General features: G+C 32.6%; 1 protein-coding gene across 1 annotated transcript in view; it reads left to right on the plus strand.

The window, feature by feature from the left end:
• The window catches only part of LOC132946910 (coiled-coil domain-containing protein AGAP005037), a 238,621-nt gene that overhangs the window by 202,535 nt on the left and 17,550 nt on the right, over window positions 1-18,536 (plus strand). The window contains 9 exon segments of the mRNA XM_061017029.1: window positions 3,064-3,174; window positions 6,184-6,284; window positions 7,693-7,743; window positions 8,173-8,220; window positions 10,100-10,189; window positions 12,631-12,693; window positions 15,758-15,838; window positions 15,931-16,084; window positions 17,248-17,370. Coding sequence (XP_060873012.1) covers window positions 3,064-3,174; window positions 6,184-6,284; window positions 7,693-7,743; window positions 8,173-8,220; window positions 10,100-10,189; window positions 12,631-12,693; window positions 15,758-15,838; window positions 15,931-16,084; window positions 17,248-17,370 — 822 coding nt within the window.

Consider the following 18,536-nt stretch of genomic DNA (forward strand, 5'->3'; position numbering starts at 1 on the left):
GTTTTACCATCATCGATACACGTAAAAAATAAAAATATATTATATCGTTCTACAGTCGAAAATCGGCGGACGACGACAAGTAATATTATTATGACGTGTCACGAACAGAGTTTTTGATCCCGCGCAGCTCTTGAGCAGTGCCTTGAGCTCGTATAACATATATTATTGTGTACCGTTTTGGTATTTTAATTTTTAAGGTCAGCGTAATAATTTATACACGCCGCGTGTATAAGTCCGTCGCGAAAGGTCTGTCGTTTTACCGAGCCGATACCATATATATATTGACAGTCGAAAAGTGGAGAACGATTGCAGTCGCGTTTTACCATCATCGATACACGTAAAAAATAAAAATATATTATATTTTTCTACAGTCAAAAACTGCGTCGAAAATCGGCGGACGACGATAAGTAATATTATTATGACGTGTCACGAGCGGAGTTTTCCACCCCGCGTATCTCCGCAGCCATGCCTTGAGCTCGTATAACATATATTATCGTACCGTATTGGTATTTTAATTTTCAAGGTCAGCGTAATAATTTATACATGGCGTGTATATAAGTCCGTTGTTTTACCGAGCCGATACCATATATTTTGACAGTCGAAATGTGGAAAACGATTGCAGTCGCATATTACCATCGATACACGTAAAAAATAAAAATATATTATATTTTTCTACAGTCAAAAACTGCGTCGAAAATCGGTGGACGACCGCGATAAGTTTAATATTATTATGACGTGTCACGAACAGAGCTTTTGATCCCGCGTATCTCCACAGCCTCGAGCTCGTATAATATATTATTGCACCGTATATTGGTATTTTAATTTTTAAGGTCAGCGTAATAATTTATACACGCCGCGTGTATAAGTCCGTCGCGAAAGGTCCGTCGTTTTACCGAGCCGATACCATATATATTGACAGTCGAAAAGTGGAGAACGATTGCAGTCGCGTTTTACCATCATTGATACACGTAAAAAATAAAAATAAATATATCGTTCTACAGTCGAAAATCGGCGGACGACGATAAGTAATATTATTATGACGTGTCACGAACAGAGTTTTTGATCCCGCGCAGCTCTGAGCAGTGCCTTGAGCTCGTATAACATATATTATCGTACCATATATTGGTATTTTAATTTTTAAGGTCAGCGTAATAATTTATACGCACCGCGTGTATACAAGTCCATCGCGAAAGGTCTGTTGTTTTATACCGAGCCGATACCCTTATACCGCGAATGCTCCTCGTTTTACGTAAACTTACGTTTCAAACATAAACTCATCCCTTATACACGCTCGTTAGGCACACACACACGCCGTGTGGGTCTCACTCGAAGCCGTTTGTATGAATAATAATACATGTCGTCCGTATATTGTTGTATTACGACCATATTATATATTTATATGTATATATGCGAAGTGTGCACGGACTGAATAACCATCTGCGATGTGTAGGGTATGTGTGTGGGTATATATTTTATGACAACACAACATACAATATATCGTATCGCCGCTAGAATTCATTATACTGATTTTCTGTAAATATATGCATTGAATTTCCCGCTAGTTTCTGACCAAACGAAGAGGGGGACGGGCTGAGGGGGAGAGACTTTTCGAAACTATTATACACTCTACACGAACAGTTTAGAAAAGTTTTTTCTATTCTCGATGTCGCGCTAGGTATACGTTTTCCTTTTCTCGCATCACCTGCCTTGTATGTCGTACAGTGTTCCTTTACAAACATTTGTTAACATCATATATTTTAAAATTTGGGAATGCTGAACGCGTTGACTAGCTGGGGCTGACTATTCACACAGTCGAGTCTCCATAAATCGAATCTCAAGTGGATTAAATATAAATAATAATACATGTTTGTATGAATAATAATACATGTCGTCCGTATATTGTTGTATTAAGACCATATATATTATATATGTATGCGAACTGTGGATGGACTGAATAACCTCTGCGATGTGTATAGGGTCTGAGTGTGTGTGTATATTATATAGGTACGTTTTATGACAACCCAACACAACATATCGTATTGCCGCTAGAATTCATTATACTGATTTTTTGTAAATATATATTTCCCGCTGGTTTCTGACCAAACGAAGAGGGGGACGGGGTGAGGTGGAGAGACTTTTCGAAACTATTATACGTCTATACACCCTACACGAACAGTTTAGAAAAGTTTTTGCTCTTCTCGATATCGCGTGACCGCTGAATGTTGTTTTCCCAAAAAGTCTAGGTACGTTTTCCTTTTCTCGCATCACCTGCCTTATATGTTGTACAGTGTTCCTTTACAAACATTTGTTAACATCATATATTCTAAAATTTGGGAATGCTGAACACGTTGACTAGCTCGGGCTGACTATTCACACAGTGGAGTCTCGATAAATCGAATCTCAAGTGGATTAAATATAAATCAGTGGCGTAACTGGGACCTTATTTTTTTGAAGGGGGGAAGGGTGATTTGAGATTAAAAAAATTGCAATGTATGTAATATGTATATTGTAATAAGAATATTCAACTTAGAAAAAAAAAGGTTTGGCGGGCTGATAAATCATACACATCCCCCCTCCTTGTTACGCCACTGATAGAAATTATGGTGAAACGTGTATCGCCCTTTATATTATATATAATAATAGAAATAAGAAAAAAAAATGGATGACTACGTCCCGGCGTGTCCCGTCAAGACCCGCGAAATCCTACCCCCCCCCCCCCAAAAAAAAAAAAAAAGAGTTCGGCTTTCTTCTTAATTTTTAGCACCGCCGAGCTGCACACCTGTTCATACCGAAAACGGAAAAATCGAGCTACCTACCGGTATACCGCGTGTATACCGCAGCTACCTGCTATACGTCTTATAGCGTGTTTCGGCCACAAATGCACAGATGGCTACGCATAACAATAATATATTATTTTAATTACTATATCGTAACACTAAACGCCATTGTACAAATAATAATTATTTTGATTACAACATTATATTATATGCCTACTAACACTGCCGTATTTTGTTGTGTGCGCTTTTCTCCTCTCTTCCTCCTTTGCTTTTATCCTCTGTTCAGCGACAACGAGCTCATGGAAGACCCGTTTACCATGTACGCCGCGAAACCGTCGTCGATATCCAAAAGACCGACGTACGGCAACCCGCCGACCGTACCCTACGACGCCACAAGGTACAACAACAACAACAACAACAACAACAACAACAACAATGATTTCACGCATATATATTATTATAATAATTATTAGGGTTGTGGGTTCGTATAAAAATGCATTATTTTTAGCACACCTTTCGTGGTATAGGCTCTTAGCAGAAAGTTTCAATTAGGTGCCATTATGAATTCAATTTTGAAACTATTCTTTTTTTATTTTTGTATTTTTCACATTTTTAATTTATTACGTTTTTTTTCTGCCTTTTTAGGTTGTTTTTAAATTGTTTATTACAACTTTCAAAATTTTTTTATAATTTATGTCAATTAAAACTTTTTTCACTCATTTTACGAATATTATTTTTTCATGTTCGTCTTTAATTAATATTTTACACGTTCCGAATGAAATATTTTACAATCGATAGATTTTTATATTTGTGAAATTATCATTCCAGTGCAGTTTATACGGAATTTGTTAATACATTTAAAAAAGGTTTTACACTGCAATTTTTTTTTGACATTTTAAGTGCATTTAATCCACAGCCCTTGATTATTGATGATAATAATATTATAATATCGTATAGTGTTGTATGTATAATATTCGCGTTTGATAAAACGTTTTGTACTTCGCATCAGTAGCCGGTCAGAACATTAATCGTTTTTCTCACGGTTAATCGCGTGCATTGTTGTTTTCGTTTGGTTTTTTTTCCTTGCAGTTTTATTATTATATAAATGTGTGCGTTTTTATTTATTTACATTTCATTATTTCGTAGTTTGGTCACATTGTACACGGACTGGTTTGTGTGTGTTTTCGTCCATTGTTTTATTATTTTTTCAAACCCTAAACATAATAATACTGTTATTGTTACTGTGTAACACTGTAGTGTCCGATACTGCTTTATTAGTGTAATGGTGTGTGTACATAAGAACCGGCCGAGTATATAAACGTTTCGTGAAGATTATAATCGGACGCCATGCCGTCCCACTGTCTGCTGCAACAGACGTCTTCCCATATATATATTATATATAAGGCGGAGCCATAGCTGTACATAGATCTCCTCTGGGTGCAATTAGTCCACTAACTGGCCAGATAATTAGCATACAGTCTTATATATTTATTTTGTTATTGTAATGATACTATATATACCTAACCAGACGAGCGGAATGAAATCTCAGTAAAATAAAAACGTAGTGCTCGGCTTAAAATAATAATAAAGCGTCTTATATATAGCACGATTCCTATAATGTTCGGCCCCTGTATTGTACACAACAATTATAGTGTATTGTATTAATTTATATTTGCACATTAATTAGTGGTTCCGAGGTATGTAGGTATACAGGCTGCAACGAAAATAAGTGACACGTTTCATCTATACCCAGCTATAGGTATAACAATATTTATATGTAATAACTTATGTTATCAATATTTATTTATTATTATTTTTTTAGTACACGGTCCCGAATGATTACAATGATCAAATCATAGAAAAAAAAAAATTATTGGGTACTTACAAAGTTAATCCGTCAGTTTTTTCTGTTGCACTCTGCATAGATACAGGGAATAAAAAAACAAAATTTATGCTAGTTAAACGTATGAAAAAAATTATGAAAATTACACGAATACTGAGTAATTTAAGAAATATACTTACGTCAGGAAGTTCACGAAAAGAATGTTTGGAAAAAATTCATAACGTATATTTTAACTTTCAAATTAATTTAGCTGTTCCGAAAAAACATTGATTATATTTCGAAAAATAAACTACTGGGCTTAAATAAATGTTTTAACCATCAAAAACAGATTGTAATTGTATCTATGAATTATTATTTTTTTTTTTTTAAAGTTTAAATATTGATTAGCGCTAAAGTTATTTCACTTGTCAGGTATTTGTCCGTTGCACCCTGTATACGAATACGATTTTAATAAATAAGGCGCCCGGAACTGAAACAATCACATCGGTGGCATTATCATGTTTATAATAATATGCTAAACTACTACGACACACTGGTCGAATATATTATTTCTTCACTGAGGTTCCTGTGAGGAACTTACTGTTTTCGTTTCCTATATAATGTAATATATTATTATCGTTGGTATATTTTAAAATTCTCAAATTCCGTTAAGCGGTACGCCAAAAATTGTATGCAACAACATTAAGGATGTCAATTATATATTTCAGTTAAATTCGAATAACGGTATATAACCTAATTATTTTATCATCGCATAGAATACGAGTAGGAGGTAGGTGCGTTGATTGAAAATTTACTCGTCAAACATCACAGAGACTATAGGTGCCTACTTATAAAAGAAGGTACCGCAATTTATGGCATACGATTTAAAACAAGTATTTTACAAACTCGTTTATGTATAGGACTTGATACCATATATAATTCATCCACACGCGTAATATTGTAATAATACATCATGTACAGTATTATAATATTTTATGAAATACAATGCTTTTTTTATATTTATTGGTCATTATTATTTATTACAATCGACCATGTACAATAAGTTCGAAAAATACACTTTTTACACAGGTACTATTTTGTGTTATCCGCGGATAAGTAGAATTTTTTTTTAATTTTTTTTAATTTTTTTTTTTTTTTTGGTCCATAATACCAATTATGGAACATAATATTATATAGTAGCGGAGGTACCCATTATTATAAATATATTTTTTTAATATTTTCAAAGGGTTCCTGAAAAATGTTTTTAAATATTTGATGGGGCAGCTATTATTGATCTTGCAACCTATATATAGTGGCACACATAACCCTGCAGTTACAATTCCAACTATACACAGTATATCAGCCATATTATGCATGTTTCAAACAGTTATCTTTTCTTTAGTCAGTTATTTGGTTTTATTATTATTGTTATTATTATTATTATTATTATTATTATTATTATTATTATTACTATCGTAAATAGTATCATTATTATTTACTGTTATAATTTACTGTTATGCACGAACGGAAATATAGCCGAAAAAATCATGTTTAATAATACATCAGATGTTAATGATTTTGCAGGATACGAGTGGAAAACATGGAGAGACAGATCGCTAATCTAACGGGATTGGTTCAGAAAGCTTTGACGCACGCACCGGTCGTGGCACCGCCGTTCAGAAATGGTAAATATCTGATTTTTAGACACCAGCTGCAATGAATCAAAATTGTATAAAAAGTATATAAACCGATTATTTTAACGCCCTGTATAGTTTTTATTAATATCTTGTTTTCGGCAATTAGCTGAACTTTGACTTTATCATTTTTTTTTTTTGTTTTTCTATTCATATTTCATTTTTCTATAGACAACTATTTTCATGTAGGCATTGAAGCACCCACTCTAAAAGTCGTATACACATAATACACATTATTATATACCCCATGTATACGTACACACACTTCACACATGTACACGGTAATTCACAAAGCACGCACATGCCCATCATGTATTCCTTTGATAATAAATTTGTATTCAAATTCTATTTTTTTGCAACTTTTGTGTACGCCAGAGACAATATTTTCAAATATCAACATTTTGTTCATCCGGCACGAGGAGTGTTATTCCGTACACTTATTTTTCAAACGAGAACCACCTCGTGAGCTGTTGAACAGGTGATTTTTAGAAAAATATTATGTTGATGAATATATTAAATCAAAATATTATAACTAGGCGGCAGTATAGTTTCCGAGTTATTAAACTTTAATATCTACTAATCCATAGGAGATATAATATATGGGGGATGATATTTTGAAAATTATATCGATTGATATATTATTATGTTATTGATGCCTCGACTAAATGTTACAATGTATTTCTTATTTTATGAAAAACCATTATCGTGGTCTATATAATATTGTCCTTAGTACATAAAGTTAAATAACAATGCGAGATACTGCTAGTTTTAATTTCGATTTAGATGCGTCAACATTTTTGAGGAAAAGTCACCTGATAACTAATTTACAGTGAAACGTGTGGTTTTTAAGAATATTTTATCGCTCTACTCGTATACGAATGTTTCATTCGTGTAATGACAGTCTTCAAACCGTGTAAAAAACCCAATAGTCTATATTTGAAAATATTATGGTCCTTATAAGTTGCTCGACAATTTGATACATCAGAATTATTTGAATACGAATTAAAGGGTGAAATATAAAGGGATGAGCTTGCTCGGTGAATCACACTGTATATATAATATATATATATATATATATATATATATATTATATTGTGGCGATTAATATACATCCGCACTCACATTATATATCCATATTATTGCTACTATTACCCCAAACCTGTTCATATATCATCTGTTTCATATCACACATCACATATAATATTAAACATTTATTACCTACTTATTATATCTGTCTGCAGTCAATATATTATATTATATTACTATTATGTGGGTACTATACCTATACCTTATTCACACATATTTGATTTGACCGTGTTGACACGATTTTGCTTGGTTTTTGACGTTTTAAAATACCCGTTTTCTAACACTTATCTTTTTTTTCATTATTACGATTCAGCTAGTGATGAGTTCGATAAAGTCTCCGGCGGAAGCACCACGTCTCTAGCAGGTACGTTGTCTATTTTCCAACCTGTTCATAAACGATTTTTATTGCAGTTCTCTAACACCGGTAGTGGTATCCTGTAATATAATATTATACATATAGATTCTCCAACGGCTTCTATTGGATCAAAGCCCCCCCCCCCTCTCCTATTGTAATAATATTGTTCTTGTTGTGCCTATACCTACCTACACTATTATAATACATATTATTGTAACTCGTTTTTTTTTTTTTTTTTATTAATCTCTAAAAAAAATAACACATGCAATAAAAAAATTCATTAAATTCTTCCCATACATATTACGTACGCGAACGATGCCCAACAGCCATCGCCTCCGTGTAAATGTTTATGCTATCCATTGTACACACTGTTTATAAGTTATAACCGATAATATTTAGAATATATTCTTATCCGAGTATGATATATATGCTTTGTAGAGGAACCATACAAGCGGTCTGACACTAAACCTCCCAAACTCGGACGAGGTTAGCTATACACAATTATTTTCATTCTTACATTATACGTATGATATGTTATAATAATACTTAACGCTAATGCATAATGTAGGTACCTTACCAATGTATATTTTTTTATGGCACACTGTATTTTTTCGTTTGTATTCACTGTACCGCCTTCTCTATTCGTATATTTTGTTTAGAAATCGTTACTCTGCTTATTGACAGCCTTTCGGCTGGTTTATATTATATCGTATTTGCTTTCCACCCTATCGAATGTCTTGGGTTTCGTGTAAATATTTTATCACCTCTTATACCTATCCCGCATCCATTTACTAATTCAATTTGAATCTCGCGCGTTCAATATATACGACGTGCAACACTCAAAAGGTAAGGTAATATTTTACGGCTTTCCGAGGTTTTCCTGTTTGGCACAAATAACTGCAAAGTGAATTATTAGTATATATATATATTTAGGTCGAACTATATTTTAAGAGATGCTTGTGCGTTATATAATATTATTATTTGAACGACTTGATAAACTTATATTATAGTTTTTTTTTTTTTCTTTTTGAATTTCAGTAGGAGATACTTGACGACCCACCGTCGTGTCTCTTATAACCATCGAAAGTATAGTGCTTCTAAGAAATAAACGAATACGCTATATTATATTATTATATTTAATGACATATTGTTAGAGCTGAGAGTTCGCGCATAAAGTGATATATAATATAATATTAATTGCTTTGGCCAAATTTGCGATGACGTAATGGTAATCGTTAAATTATTATGACTTATGTGATATAATATTTTTGCTGCGCTTATTGACATATTATTATTATTTTATATAGTTTACAGTTTTATAACGAAAAATTATTTTAATATTGTTATTATGATTATGACTAGGGCTGTGAATTTGTAGGAAGCTAGGAAAGTGCATTTTTTTTTTTTTTGGTGCTTGTGAACCGTAGCTTGTAAGTACATAATTTGAATTATGTAACTATACCAAACCGTTTATGAAACTTTTATTTTGCATTTTTTTGCATTTTTTGACATTTTTATTTTTTATGTCGTTTTCTTTACATTTTTAAGTCATATTTTCCGTTTAGTTCATTTGCCGGTATTTTTAATCAAATTCCATCAATTGACAAAAACGTCGATAAAATAAGGCAATTGCTAGATAACTAGATAAGTCATTCGTGGCATATCGTATATCAGTCACGAATTTCCAGATTAAGTCGGTTGATTAATAATTCTAGTTGGTAATTTTTACTATTTTCATTTATTATTAAATAAACACGTTATGTTAAATGTAATGTACTAATATCCTATAATTTTATTACTAACCTCAACTCTCTAATCAGTCCACTAATTACTCTCCTCTCCTCAGTTCTTAACGCACTTATCCCAAAGCTTCCTTATGTCCATAGTTATTTTCGTAAAATTATCCTCATTATAACATAATAGTCTAACCAAGGTTATTATACTTTATACCTCAATAATGTTTTAAATACCTATACCGATATTGAGTCTTTTATATACTTAATTAAAATTAGGTTGTTATATTTGATCTCGTGTTTACCTATTATGTAATAATATTAAATTACAAGTGTCGAGCTATAATGTAGTTGTAAACAGAAAGCTAATAAAAAAAATATCGTACAATATCAATATAAATATCTAAATGTAATTTAACACCATATTTTAAGTGAATTAGGTACTGCATTTTTTGCATTTTAAGTGCATATTTTATTGCATATTTTTTTTTTTTTTGAAATTTTTTAAGGTTTTTTAGTGCATTAAATTCACAGCCCTGATTATGACTATTATTATTATTATATTTAACCTTATCGCGATCGACTTTGTATATAACGATTAACACGTTGGATGTACTATATTAACGTTGCAGACAAATCAGTTTCGTTTGAGAAATCTGTATCGTTCAGCGACGAGCCACCGGACATGAACTCGCCGAAACAACATTCGCCACAGAGTTCAGGTGGGTCAATAATTTAAATTTTTCGTCGATCACGCGACGGTACAAGACCGCCGTTTCCCCTCGCGAAGAAATTGCATACATATATACAGGGTGTATATCGAAATGACCTGATGGTCTTACACTGAAATCACGTTTGACTTGTGTCAGACATCTTTGTAAATCACTCTGTATATTATATACGAGGTGTAAACAGAAAGACTTGACGGAAAAAAAAATGACCCTACTTAAACGTACGACAAAAATCGTTAAAATTATATGATAAGTAAATAATATAAGAAATATACTCATGTCAGCAAATTCCCAAGAAAACACATTTCGAAAAAAGTTATTGCGTTCCAAATTCATTTAACCGAAAAAATATTGACATCTTAAAAAATTCTAAAAAATAAGCCACTTGATTTAGACAAATGTTTTTAGTATCAAAATATTGTTCTTATAACCAGATTCACAAATCGGCTACTTTGAATATATCCAAAAAAATTCATTTTTTTATTTTCAATTTTAAATGTTGATTATAACAAAACATGTTCCAAAAGTCAGTTCTATCTGTTACACCCTGTATATGCATATTAAGTATAAAAGTTATTTCTGACAGACGTATTAGAGAGACGAATACTCGTGTACATATACCGCACACACACACACACACACAAACACACAAGTATTATATATATATATATGTATATATATAATATTATTATAATATAAATTTTAATCGTTTATATAATATAATATGTTACCGGCAATAATACGAATGTCTATCTGGTATTATAATAATATGCTTGATAGCGGTGCGTGTTCGTCATTTTTGTGCATACTATAATTATTAATATAATAACAAATTGATCACGTTCGCGAGGAATTTAATATTAGGTAGGTATGTTAATGACGAATGATGGACGAACGTAAGCCAAGTCGTGTGCACGTCAATATGCTATAATATGTAATAGAAATAAAACGATCAATCCTCCGGTACTGCATATTGATGCACTTTCATCGATCCGTATAATAGGTATATAATATAGACGGCGGCCAGAGTATAGGTACGTGTAATAATAATAATAATAGGGTAAAAATTACCGATTAAATCCAGACTTGGAGACCAGCTGAATTCGTTCGTTCGGGCCGTTTAAATTGTATTTCCAGCCGTCTCGTTATTTGGCGGGCAATCAGAATACCTAAATAGTAATATGATACGACTAGACAATTTAATGATTTTTGCTTCGGGATGTACCTACTGCGATAAGCGATAACGTCATGGTTGGCAGAGTGATATGACTTGTAGCATTCGAATATTGCAGTCGCCACATTACCATTAAAATATGATATTATTTTTTTATTGAAAATATCAAAACACATTTCTGTCGCCGACGACCGTGAAATTAGATTGTTGTATATAATAAAAAAGAAATATATAATATATATATAGCCGACCAGACCCCCGCGATACATTTTTGGAATTAATTTCATCGGCAAACTGTAATAATTAGTTGTTATGAATCACTTTCATTGTTATTGATTGTTTACGTATGTATGCGTGACGGTTGAGTGTTAAATGTACATTATTTAACACGTTTACGGACAGTGAGGATTACAAATAATCATAAAAAGCACGCCTAAATGAATCAATTGTATTAATCGATTATATAAAAGAAATAATCAATAATTGTTTTAATTATATTCGCTTTATTTTGTCAGTGACCACTGACCAATGTCACTTTTATGATGTATATGGACAGCATAGACTTGGTCTCTCATAATATTATGATACCATTGAAAAAACCACTGCTGTGGCAGTAGTGTCCATTTTTGGTCGGTTATCGAGAAAACTGCTATAGCAGTACTGTTACATATGAATTCAAAAGTGTCCCCAGCTAGCATAACCAAACAGAAACACACTACAGCAGTTGTACTTCGTCATGATTTTCCGTCAATGTGTTAAAGTGCGTCGTAGAGGTACAGTGATAGCTGCTGTTATAATATAAACAATACGAACAACAGGTCTGATTTCGGTGGTAATTGTATTTTCGTACAATTCGCAATAATAATCATACCTATTAAAATATTGCTCTTATTCTAAACACAATATACTATTCGACTACAATACGAAACAATTATTTCTATTTTATGTTTATCTCATACTTTTTTATTTGAAATATCAAATGTTAGTCCCTGTTTCCATTAATTATTCTGAAGTTTGTAAAATTCCTGCAGAATATCGCACGAATAATACTATTACACCAAAACCAAGTCAATCGCATTGCCGGTAACATATCATACATATATTATTAGCTAATTATATTATTTTTTTTTTTGTATTCAGTACTTACTATTGTTATAATCATTAAATAATAACGAAAGCACAGCTAGTGTGGACAATATTATAATATATTATTATTGTTTTGTGTTATTGTTGTTGTATTCCGTTGCTTACCTTATAGCGGACACGAAACCTGCGAAACCGGCAATTAAATCGTCTACGTTACCTAGAACAGCGTCTCAAGGTAAACATTAAAAAAAAAAAAAAATTACACATTTATTCACATGTCACGGGAGATGAAAATCAATTAACCGGACATTTCGTTCACTGCGCTTTGCTGCACACAATATTATACCTACTGCGCACACATACTTCGAATTATTCACACTTCACACACACACACACACACACACACACACAACAGTTGTCTGAAATTATCATAACTTGCACAATAATTTATCATATCATTTATGGGCTCGTCACCTCGGAAAAATCGCCGCTCTTTGTGAGGATTTCCGAATGAAACGGTATACAGACCGCGCGCGCAATATATATTTTGATTTTATATAATAATAATATAATAAATGTCTACTGTTGTGTGTGCTTTTATTTCGGAAGGCACTTTTTCGAGTACAAAAGCTTAACGATTTTCACTCAATGCCAGTTGTTTGTTTTTTTTTTATATTTATTCTCGAACACGGTCGTAACAAAAAAAAAAAAATAGTTTTTAAATAATTCCCCGCGGTTTAATTTTCCATGAAATTCGTTAATCGTTGTGATATTTCAATTTCAACAATGCCCCTATCAAATTGCTTTCAAATATCGAACGGCATAAAATATATAGAAACCCCGTACTCCGAGGCTTACACGCGATATTATCCTGTATACCTATCGTACTTTTGTGGTTTTTCATTTTTGTAGAAAACGTAGTTTCTCTGACCACTAGGTATACGATCTCATCGTCTTATTTGAGCGCGTGTAGACTCGTGTGTGTCGTTGTTATAAGTCAATTTCTTTATGACCGACAGATCAACTCGTATTTTAGTCCTTAAGTCTCCATCGCAGACTTCTCGGCCTTCGCGTGTAGTGCACGATATCGATTCGTGTCCAGTTTCCTTTTGTTTATAAATAAAAGTTTACCCGAAACGCCCTTTTCAACTCTATTCAATTGACGAAATCTGCAGATCCATACACGATATAAATCAATCGGGTTATGAGAAAATATAGAATTGTGTTTGGGTATCATACAGGTGTTATGGACAAGTATTGATACTAATTAAAGCACATAACATAAACAAATTAATAATAATGAATAATTATTATTATGATACTAAAAATACCGTACAATAATATTTTATTTTCTGCATTAAGTGTCCTTAATATTATGTTTTTCATTATATTTACTAGTAACACTTTAAATCAGCAAGTATTGTCCAATTATTTTTTGTAGCAAACATCAATAATATTATAGCTAAAAACGCTAACGCAATTACTTTTACTGCACACGGAAAGACGATTTGTAATTTCAAAACTTTTACATTATTATTGTACCATTCTTTTAACTTTTTTGACATGCTTATGACATTTCGTTTCATTAGCGCTTAAAAACACAATTTTATTTTCATCTCCGTTGACTATCACTCGCGTATAGTGTCTTTCTGGAAATGTTATCGTGTTTTTAATCGACTTGACGACTTATTACTACTTTGTTCTCAGATCAAAATTCACAATAGTTCACTATAAATCTAAAACTCTGAATCTGCAGATTGAACGACACTCACCGATGTTTCTCCCGGTTTAATAGTATATTTCGATCGCATGTTTCGCGAAGGAAATATTAAGCTATGTGTTGTGATGCATATTTATATAAGCATGCCGTGGAACCGATCCCTTGCTAAAATATTCTCTAAAATATACATCGACTCTTAAATATATTTATTCTTTTTTTGAAAATTCCAAGGAAGCGTTTGGGCGGTCATGCTGCCAACGCACCCTTGCGCCCTCTGAGCCAACCTATGATGGGCAAAATAATTTATGATTTTCTAATTTTTATTCTTCCGTTAGCCATTATATAATAATATGTCACATCGCATGTTCGAATGATTCATTACGAATTCGCTGTTAATTATTTAAATAATAACATTCACAGGTCATACCTACCTAACGTATTATGACGTAGGTATACAATAATATTATATATTATGTCTTTCTATATTATTAGGGGCCACAGCGTATAGGTAGATATTTTATTTCATATGTCGTTCGAAAAAAAAATATTCTGTGAGTTCCGAATACTTCCTATGGTCGTACGGAAAATACGATTGCCAGTAATGAAAACACCGACGAAAGTAAACAACAAACTTAGACGTTTATAAGTAATGGATTTCGTGAACATAAAAAATAACATGCTGGAGAAATCCTACCTGCTGACAAGAACAATGACAATATCTTTCAAACAATAAAATATATTTTTCATGTTGCTATTGATTTGTGGGTCTTTTCGTTTTTTATAAAAAATGAAATACGTCTCCGTCTTTTAGTAATTCTTCGAATGAAAAAATAAAACTGCAATCACTTAAATCGTTGTTATTTGTATTAAAGCGCCGTACAAACTGTGTGTTCTTAAAAATGCATTAAAATTTAATGTAAAATGTAGCAGGTACTTAATAATAACGTTACGTTTCTACCTCGTTTCTGAAATACGCATTTAAGTTACAGAAAATGTACCCGTGTCCTGTCTGTCGATTCGTATTTTTCGACGAAATTTAATCGTTTAAACAGAACCCTTTTGATCTGACCTCCGCCAAAACTCTGAAATCCTGAAATCTGAAAAACTGAAATCCATTTGTCTCTCCCAAAATCTCATTAGTTCTGTCTCCGTTTCGGTTTTTCGAGTGACTTGATTCGATTTTGGAACGCCCGAATTGCCGGATGTGACGTATATATATCGACGCATATTTTAAGTACGTATTACGTCGTTTTATTTCATAACAAAGCAACAGACATATAAATAAACATTTTTTACGTCGTCATTTATACATCGACGCCGCTGTGAAATGTCTTGTGAAAACGTTTTATCTTATTCGTATATATATATAGGTTTACCCGTAGGTACTCTTTAGTCGTCGTCGTTTCGACGGGATGGCGAGCGATTTTCTCGTTTTAGAAAACCAATATAACGTGTATTTATATTATTATATTTTATAATTTATATTCTCATCACCGCGCAATTCCATATTATTGCGTTCCCTTTCGTCTACTTACCGGTTTTTTTTTTCTTTCTAATTACGCGTTGTGATTGATTTTAGAAAAAGACAGATTTAAGCCTCATCCTCCGCCCAAGCCGTCCGCCATACCCGGACAATATGACGACAGACACTTGTACAGCGGTAAGTCCATATTAGTCAACAGTTTATATAAGTAATATAAAGCGTGTGAACGATGCATAATTATTACCGTTGTTGTCGTTCGACCGTTTCAGATCTACAGCTGACGCCGGAAATGTACAACCAACTGAGAGTTCTGCAGAAAAAGGCAAAAGACTTGCGGCAAGAAGCCCGAAACCTGAGGAGAATGTCTCAGGCACAGGCCCACTCCATTCGCGAAACCATCAAAGACACGTTCATAAAAATAAGGTACATTTCACGCGTTGTTTAATATTACAATTTATGATCTACACGCGAATATCCGAAATTAAATAATCATAAAATCGTCCACGTAAATCGAAACTCTTTCAACCGCGGTGATCCGTTTGATGTAAGACGCTCGTCGTCATTTCATAGAACACTAACGTTTTTGATAACATTTTTGTTGAAAATTATATTTATACTATTCTATCCAAGTTTTTTACTCTTTTGGACGACAACACATATTTTTGATTTCATATTCCGAAACAGAATATAATATTAATCCGAATATTTCGATGAATAAAAATTAAATTTGGGACGAGTAGTACCTGATAATAACTTTAAATACTCGGGATAGCTCATAAGCAGTTACTTGTCCGAAATAATAATACGAACATTGTTCTGCTGTGGAATAAGGAATTAAAAGTCATTTCGAAAAAGCAAAAAAAAAAAAAACAGTGAAATTTATAATTTTAACTTTTTTACTGCGTTTTCTGCGTTGTTTTCAACGGCTTAAAATCGTGTAAAAAAAAATATTATCAAAAACGAGTTGTTAAATTGATCATCAAAATGTATCATGTTATAAACACGCATATTCGAACCTTATATCCCCCCAAGCTGCGTAGACGGATTAGCTATCTTTCGAAAACGTTACTTGGCGATTTCGAGCAGTCTCGGTCGTGAAGTGTATACCTTACAATATAATATTATTATTGTCTAACGATATCGCGATGCTGACGCCCGTTGCACGCGCGCACTTGTTGCACTATTAATAATATTGGTGTATCGAATTCGGCAATTTATTTGTTTTTTTCGTTTATCATTATAATGTGTTATATGATATCATGATATTAAATCATAATGCCCGTTTGTGAATATAACTTAAAAAAAAATGTCTAAACGGTCACGAAATACTCGCGGGTTTAATCGCGTTCGTAATAATAATAATAATATATTAGGTAGGTACCTACATATTTTAAAATAGACGCGTGTTTAATGAAACGAAGAACGATTAGCGGACTCGTGAAGATTTTTGTCGGCCGCCGCGTGCGCCGACATAATATTATATAGGTATACCTAGGTATATTATAATGTACCTAGGTACGTCGTAATGTCCGATCGTGCTGGATATAACGTAGTTATACGTTGTATATTATATTATTATTATCTAGAACGTTGATCGCTTCCGGCGCCGACCAGGCGTGGAGCGAATCCGGATCGAAGGAAAGGGCACACGTGGACCGGGAAGAGGACATATACAGACAGGAGATTATCAGGCTGGAAACGGACTTAACGTAAGTGACAACAATAATTTAACGACGACGATAATAATAATAATATGAACGTTTGACAAAAATCGCATCGCGTTGCGTCATCGCACACACATTTTATGCACAATAATATAATCTCGTTAATATTGTTATTATTATATTCATATACAGAGCGATTCGCCAAGAATTTATTCAATTTCTGACTTTTGGAGTTTTTAAATACCGTGCTCAGACAAATGTTTCGAATTCTTGAATTTTTTTTAACTAATTAAAGAGTCCTGACATTTTTCAGAAAAATAACCCACTGAACAATATTTACAGTAAAATGATCCACTGAATAATTTACAGTCAATTATAATAGGGGTTCTCATTTGTTGCCAGAGGAGAAATTATGCTAAAGCGGTTTCTTTTTTGGCTCTCAAAACCACGAAAAAAAAATGGGGTTCTCATTTGAAAAACCAAAATTTGTATCCCCACGGGACACTCCTTAAGTAGTACAAAAATCTTAAGAATTAGAAAATATTTAAGTATATATGAAAAATAAAAATTCCAAAAATCAGATTTAAATAACTCCATTATTGAAAAAAAGGGAGTAAGCGTGCTCGGTGAATACCATCCTGTATATGATATATTATACTGAATGATACATTTAACGTAAGACGCGTTCATTATTTCAACAAATTACTAACGTTTTTGAAAATATTTTTATTACATGGGTAATTATAAAACTTAGAACATTTTTACTATTTTATCGTAATGGTTTTTTTAAAAAAATGCCATATGACAACACCCATTTCTAATTCCTCGTTCCAAAGCAGAATATTATTTCGAGTACTTAGATATTATACAAAAATTCAAATTTTGCCACAGTAGCTTACGAGTTATAACTTACAAGTATTTAAAAACATTAAACACTTATAACTCATAGCTAATAAGTAATAATCTACTGGCCCAAAATTTGATGTTTATAGATTGAAATACTCCAAATAATATTGTGCTTCAAAATGATGCAAATGAAATATTTTCTAAAACGTTAGTGTGTTTTCTGAAGTATACCTGCCTAATGAGTGTTGCGTTAAATGGATCACTCCGTATACTGTTATACATTATAATACGACGACCGTCGTAGATAAATAAATATTATATCAAACAAACAACAGTCAACGATTCGTACGATAACGGAATTTTTT

Source organism: Metopolophium dirhodum, chromosome 6, assembly GCF_019925205.1.
Source record: "Metopolophium dirhodum isolate CAU chromosome 6, ASM1992520v1, whole genome shotgun sequence".
In the NCBI taxonomy this organism is placed as follows: Eukaryota; Metazoa; Arthropoda; class Insecta; order Hemiptera; family Aphididae; genus Metopolophium; species Metopolophium dirhodum.